Source organism: Fulmarus glacialis, unplaced genomic scaffold, assembly GCF_000690835.1.
Source record: "Fulmarus glacialis isolate BGI_N327 unplaced genomic scaffold, ASM69083v1 scaffold38674, whole genome shotgun sequence".
Lineage (NCBI taxonomy): Eukaryota > Metazoa > Chordata > Aves > Procellariiformes > Procellariidae > Fulmarus > Fulmarus glacialis.
The window spans coordinates 2694-10135 of NW_009208062.1; the positions used below are offsets into that span (position 1 = coordinate 2694).

The 7442-nt window shown below is 36.1% G+C and overlaps 1 protein-coding gene across 1 annotated transcript in view; it reads left to right on the forward strand.

Moving 5' to 3' along the window:
• CCDC112 (coiled-coil domain containing 112) overlaps positions 1-7200 on the forward strand; it is a 9502-nt gene extending 2302 nt beyond the window's left edge. The window contains exons 4-10 of the mRNA XM_009576357.1: positions 1730-1858; positions 3199-3274; positions 3879-4269; positions 5099-5515; positions 6236-6331; positions 6967-7085; positions 7170-7200. Coding sequence (XP_009574652.1) covers positions 1730-1858; positions 3199-3274; positions 3879-4269; positions 5099-5515; positions 6236-6331; positions 6967-7085; positions 7170-7200 — 1259 coding nt within the window. The remainder of the gene's footprint in view (positions 1-1729; positions 1859-3198; positions 3275-3878; positions 4270-5098; positions 5516-6235; positions 6332-6966; positions 7086-7169) is intronic.
• The last annotated feature ends 242 nt before the right edge of the window (positions 7201-7442 follow it).

The following is a 7442-nucleotide window of genomic DNA, read 5'->3' on the forward strand; positions in this document are numbered from 1 at the left end:
GTGGGGTTTTATGTGGGTTTTTTGTTTGCCTTTTTTTTTTCCCTCTTAACTCTATGGTTATTTGCTTAAATTGTTTAATAATCAGTAGTACAGAGAGATTAGTTTAGGTGGAAGGTAGATGCTAATAGATGTGTGGTGTTTTACCATGTGTACTGCTTATAAAGACGACTTCCACAATTCACTTGCAAAATTCAGAAGCATAAACATTTTGGGCCTTCTGTGTTATTAACTGTTTTCTTTTAATCTTGAATATAGCAGATACCACCCACAACAACTTCAGTGGAAAGCTACTATTTTAGAAACTTGGAATCAATTTTGTGTGTGTATTGCAAAATCTAATGTAGTCTAGCTAAGGTACAATAAATATATACTTACCACAACATAAGTTTTCACACACTGATTGCTGCCTTTAAATATACTTTTAAACAGTTCTGTGTTTGCATTTTTCAAATTCGTGGATAGTGAATATTCATAGTCTTAAATAGTGCTGTGAAATGGTACACAGACTGTCCTACAGTATCTGTTCCACTTACGGACTGATTAAATACTTCAGGAAAAAAGGTGACTCCCTGGTCACAGTACCTAGATTCTTCCAAATGTAGTCAAATAAATCATGCCATGCCTTCTGATATAGAAGATCAAAACAAAATAGGTTGAAGAAGGGAAAAGGACACATAGAGACAACTAAAAATACACTTACCTTACAAATTTGTATGTGTTTTAATGTGCGTCTTGTAATTAAGGAAACTTACCATATCCTTTACATCTTGCAATCCTTAAGAAATTTAAATATTTCTGAGGAATGACTAAGCTAAAAAGTTCAGAAAATTTTCCAGGGGTAAGAAGGGAGCATGGAAGTATGGATGGAGATACTGCTGTGAGATAATAAAGAGGACAAAGATGAGAGGTGTAAGGCGCTACACGTGAGATGTGAAGGAGTGTTAGAGTATGATCCTTTAAAGTGTGTACTAGAACCCTCAAACTTCCCATTTACTATGTTCAGGTCTTTCAACATGATCTATGTGCTTTTACACTTTCTGTGTAAAACTAGTAGGGTCATGTCTTAGCTACACTTTGTTACGTTTAGGTCTTGGACTCTGTTATTCCTTCCTTAAACCAAATCTTTTAGGATAGAAGATACAGCTGCTTAGTACTTAAGATGTATCTAGAACTTCATCCTCATCAGTATTGTATTTATGGACTTATGAGGAGCTAAGTGGTAACAAAGCAAGTAAGTGCATGCATGCTTGGAGTACATGAAAACATTCATGCTACTTTAGTTAACAGAGCAAATAAATAAATAAATCTCAGAGTAATACATTCACATACGCTTCCCACATTTTTTTCTCTTCATTGCAGAGTGTTTTGAGACCTAGGTCAGAGTCTGTCTCAAAATTCTAGAGGAGGTGTCATCCACATAGGCAATATTCTCCAAACTCTGGTTACCTGAAAAAAGATTTGGGGAAAAAAAACCCCAAACTGATATAATCTAGATACAACTATCCTGTTGTCCCACTTAGAAAGAGGAGCTATTAGTTTTAAAATTTGCTGTGTGGGGACATACATGGCCTGTGCAGTCAGCTACATGCAGTTACAGTCATGTTAAAATGCTTAGTATTATGGCAGTTTCTTAGGATCAAACAGAATGTGTGTCCCTGCTTAGATGAAATCTCAGTTTATTTTGGACACTTCATTGCTCTTGTTCTTTTATTGAATTTAATGCACAAAGAAACTGTTAGAACTATGAGCACCTTATTTTGTTTAACAGAAGCTAAAATCCTGCAGCAGCTATCAAAAATACAAAATAATGTGAAGAGACTTCAGCAACAATTAAAAGATGTGAAACCTACACCCGAATGTAAGTTGTGATGACAGATTTAAAAACATTTTCCTCTGTAGACAGGTTTCTTGCATAGTTGGGCTTGTGATTCTCCTGCAAACTTGGGATACTCTTCCTCCAGTCTCTCTCATTTTCCAGGAATCTGGGAAGGGAAGAATGCAGAAATGTAAGAAATGGTGAAAGATCGTACAGTTCTGTGTGGAAACAGAGAAACTTACTCTGTCTTAGAAGTGGTGTGGGTTTGCTTCTTCAGGCTGTTGAAAGCCAGATATTTTCTATATGTAACTCTTTGCCTTATGTAAAATAAAGTTGGTATTCTAGTGCCATTTAGATACAGCTCCCTTTCACCTGGTAAGAGGTCACAGAGTAGGGTCTACAGGGAACTTATTTCTAGCCGTCCACATGGCTTGAAGTGTAAGTTGGAATATTCTGTGGAAAATGCTGAAACAACTTGTTCAGTTTGAGTATTTTGAAACTTTTGGGAAATAGGCACTGAAAGAACCATTCTCCTGTGACACTACTATGTCGTGTGGAGCTCAGGTTGAATAACTCCTACTGAGAGCTTTCTGATGCTAGATAAAATGCATCTTATTTCATTTATTCAGTGTCTATTTTATAAAAAATGCGTTATCTTCTTAAGCTGTCAGCAAAGATACTAAGAACTAAAAAAGCATGAAAGCTGAACTAAGAGTTTTAGATGATATAACTGTACCAATTTAGTTTATTATGTTTTAAAGCCAGGTTAGTTAAACTATGTGTTCAATATGTGTCCATAGAGATGTTGTGCTGGTTTAAAAAAGATTCTAAAACTTTTTTCTACCATTGCAAAACAGATCTTCTCTAGACAGCTGTCTTTCTGTCTTTCTCCATATCAGGACTACAGCATGCTGACAGTACAGGATAAAGTCTTACTTTGATGTTTGTCAGCTTTGTAAAAGTAGTGACCTGTAGGTTAAATAGGATTGCTACAGCCTGGTGTAAACCAAAGGTTGGAGTGTGCTTCTTAAGTCACTAACTGCACTGTTATAAAAAACAAAAGTGGAAACTCCTTAGGATAAGGCTGACTTGTTCTGTGAATGAATTGAAGGTTACTCAGAATGAGACTTGTTTAATAAAAATAAACATTTATACTGGGATTTGCATCCAGTTAGCTAACTCACTGTGAAATCACATCTTTTGAATAAATGTGAGTCTGCCTTTTAAGGCTGTTTGAGATGGAAATGCATGCTTTTTTGTACACTGAAATAAAAGTGACCCAGAAGTCTCTGCAAGTTCCTACATTTCTGGATAGTGCTGAATTATTGGTAAATACTGTAGACTTCTTAAGTGATATGCTCTTTTCTTCCTTTCCTTTTTAGTTGTTCACAAGCTCAAGGAAATGATGGAGGAAGTTGAAAATGCAATCAATGCTTTTAAAGAGGAACAGAGGCAAATGTATGCTTATACATGCTTCAGCTACAAGAAAAAGTGCTTTCATAAGACACAATGAAAACTTTGCATTAATCAAGTAAACTATTCTTTTGATTTACTCTTTTGCCAGTGATTCCTGTGGTATGTAAATCAAAACTGAAGCTATCAACATTAGAATCTTGATAAACAGCCTTTTAGAGAAGCTGTTATATAATAATTGCAGTGATCCGATGTAACAATGATTTGTCTATGAAAAGGCTTTTTAGAGAAAGGCTGTAGAAGAGATTAGATTGTGGGGGTTTTGTTGTTGCTGTTGTTTTGGTTTTTTTAAGTGGGTGGGGGTTTTTTTCCCCCTTTCTCTCTACTGGTGTCAGGAGGGGATTGAATTAGTTGTTTGAGTGCCATAAATGTGTGCTTTCACTAAAAGGGTAACTTAATTCTGAGTAGTGCTTTATTATGGGATCATTACAACAGTTCTGTCATCTGTGTTACCATTTCAGTTCTTAATCTTTGAAGAATAGCTTTTGTGTGGCATTGAACAATTCCAAAATTCATTTTCGGTGAATGAACAATGAATACTGGATTTTTTTTTTTTCCCCTTACATTTCAGTGTTTGTTCTCTTTTCAGATATGAACAGCTTTTGAAGGAGGAAAAAACTGCCATTAATGAGCTCAGTGTCTTTGAGAGAAAAGTGGAACTGTGGGCGTTAGGCAGCTCAATAACAGAAAAGGTTTTGAAATTAGCATCAGCCAGGATCTCAGTTGATAAAACACTGGAAAATCATCTACCTGAAGAAGTAGTAGAGTTTGAAAGATTTCTTCAGCGAACAGGAGGGCGACAAGGAGGCTGGGATGATTATGATCATCAAAATTTTCTGAAAGTATGGACAAAACACAAAGGAAGGCTGTCTTACATGGATGAAGCCCTTGAGTATCTCTGTGGAAGAACAAAAGAAGATATTGAACAGCATGACAAATGGTATCAAGAGTTTCTAATTTTACATGAAAGAAAAAAAGAGGTAAAATAACCCCTCTAGGGCTTTTGTAGTTTTAAGAAAAAATACTTGTTTTTAAAATGCATGCATTTCTTATTTTTGTATTTGCCTCTCTGATGGTAGTGCTAGGTGGATTTTTGTTATAGTTGATGGTATATAACTGAAGTCTTTAGTATCCTCAAGTTACCAAAAATATGTCTTAAAGAATTACCAATAAGCATAGACCTAACAACACACTGAGGTGGGCTGTGTATTGCTGAAGTACATTACAAATGCTTCTGATGGCAGTGGTCCAGCAAGTTAGATGCCCATCCCACAGCATAAGTGATCCTATCTGAAACTGCAGTTCTTATTACATCTGTCCCTAAGAATATCCCTAAGAAAATGTATAGCCAATATACCTCTGCCATACTGACATGGAGAATTATGATTCCTTCAAGAACTATCCATCTGAGTAATAAAAGATACACTGACATAAAAACCGAATTATAAAATAGTAGTTGGAATTGTTAATTTGAAGAAAAAAATTAAGACCCGAAATATGTTTGCATTTAAAAAAGCCTATTACATCAACATTCCTAACTACACCAAGGTAATATGAATGCCATAACTTAAATAATTTTAGCAGTCACATATTAACCCTGCCTGTGTGATCCATAAAATAGAAAAAAAAATTGTGAGAAAACAAACATAGGTGCTTTTTTGCATTAAGTTTTGCCTTTAGTAGACTTTTAATTCCTATCTGCAGTTTGTATCCTTGGAGCGTATGTTTTCATCAGACCGAATCAACAGGAATGTGTAAAATTTTCATGAAACCCTTCCCCCCCCCCGCCCCCCCGCTCTTCTTTTGCAGTCAATTATGAAGTGGAAAGAAAAGCAGCAGCAAGAAAAAGAAAGAAACTTGAAGGAGAAAGAGCAATCAGAAAAAATGCTCAAGGAACAATGGCTACAGCGTGAAGAAGCTCAGAAGCAAAAAGCAGAAAAAGAAAGAAAAAGACAACAAGCAGCAATTGAAGCATGGAAGAAACAGAAAGCAATAGCATTTGCAATGGAACAAGCATCACAACTAAAACTAGAAGAAGAGAGGGAGAAAAAACAACAAAAAGAACGCCAGCGCCAATGCCACATGAGGTTACTGTTGGAAAGGTATACCTTGCAGAAGAAAGAAAAGGACGAACTTGAAAAGCTTGAAAAGGAGAAGAGAGAGGAAGCTGAAAAGGAGGAAAGGAAGAGAATTGCTGCAGAAGAAATTACTAAGTTTCAAAAGCGTGTGCGTAATTACATCTCCATTTATGTGTGTTGTTTTAAATTCACCTACTTCCTCCTGTAATATAATCTGTTAAACACTTTTAAAAATCCTTGATACCCAAGTTTCATTCATTTAAGTCTATTTTTGATTCACTATGAGTAACAGTATCTGCTACATAGAAAAAAGAGTATGAAACTTTATTCTAGGCAAAAATGTTGCTTTTCCTCAATACCTAAGTTTACAGGATTATTAAAGCCCTTTCTACATATAGAAGTGGTTTTATTTACTTCAATGTGAAAATGTTTGGGGAAGAACAGCTTAGGCTGTGTTGCTCTCCATGCTATGGAAAATGTCAGAAAACCTGATTGTTGGATGCAGGTATGAAATAAAATGAGATGTTGAAGATCCTGCAGGTTTCCGTAGCTGTAAGGTCAAGTTAGATCCCATCTCAATGTAAATCTGATTACTGGAGAACCAATATTATTGTCAGCATACACTAAAGTTCATTTTTATAAACAGAGATAAGCTACTACAATCCATTTTTTTTCAGTATGGTGTAACTATAACTTGTTTGTGCAGAACAACCTGTAGCAAGTAGCTACCTAGTGTACCTTTATTCTGTACTATGACAAAATAATTTCAAAACAAAAAAATAAACTGTGAAAAGGCTGATATATATTTTGATATTATTTGTTTTATTTCCAAATAAAAGTTTGCTTTTCCATTTGTTACATATTTCAGGATCTACATAAACTGGAGCTAAGGATTCTACAAAAACAAGCTAAAGAAGTAGAGAAACAAGAAAAAGAAAAAAGGTTGGCAAAGTTAAGAGAGAAGGTAACTTACCATTTTGGGGGTTTTTTTGGTTTTTTGGTTTTTTTTTAATCTGAGATGTGTGCAGCTTGGTTGTTTAAACAACCTTTTTCCTCATCGCTCTAAAAAGCAATTATTTTTACTTATCTACATGGTTGATAAAGGGAAAAAATTTAAATAAAAAGTCATGTTCGTTATCAGGAGACAAAAATGCAGGAGGCATAGTTGTTCTTGTGTTTAAAAAAAGAGGAAAAAAAAGGCAAGAACTTATTTCTCTCCCACCAATATTTATTCCGGGTAAATCCTATAGCTCATACAAATGAGCTGCAATATGGGTGGTGTTTTTAAAATGGTTTTCTACCATTAGTTAACTAAGTAGGCTGGCTTCCAGAAGAGTTTTGGGAACACTGTCTGAGTTCTTACAGTTTAACCTTTTAAATTACTAAAATTTAATGACAGCAAGCAGCTGTTGCCCATCTCACTGATTTCATGTTTCTGCCATTTATTCTGATAGTGTGGAGGGAAAAGTCTCTTTCTGGCTAGCCTGCTGTGTTTTGTTTAGTCTGCACCTATTCATATGATGAAAATCTAATTACAGTGTATGTAACTCATTCTGTGATCAATGAAAAAGACCAATTTTTTGTTTGTTTCACTCTAAGGTCGAGATTCACGTAACCAGAGACCGGTCCAGGTTGTACAGACCTACCAAGGGCTGGGAGGAACGCAAAAAAGAGCACGCACCAACAGCTTCAGAACGGCTTTTACGTGTTCCTCATAGGTAAGGAGGAGAACAATGGACGCGTAGCACGACAAAAATACAGTTATATATGAGCTCTTTATGCTTTTTTTACCTTGCTTTTAGAGCTGTCCCAGCCTGGAGACAAGGGCTGTAGATGAGCACCTGCCTGTCCCTGTCGCAGGATGATGACTTCCTTGCCTATGAAGCGGCCAGTAGTCTTCGGGAGTTGTCACAAAATTTGCTTGACACAATGACGTATATTACCTTTGTATTTTTTGAGTGTCGGATTTGAAACGTCATCTGTCAGACTGGCAGCGTTTGCGTGGTGGCACGTATTTCCGTTTGCATTAAAATCGCCCTTCCCGGCAGGCGAAACGACGGGCGGCCCCCACCCGC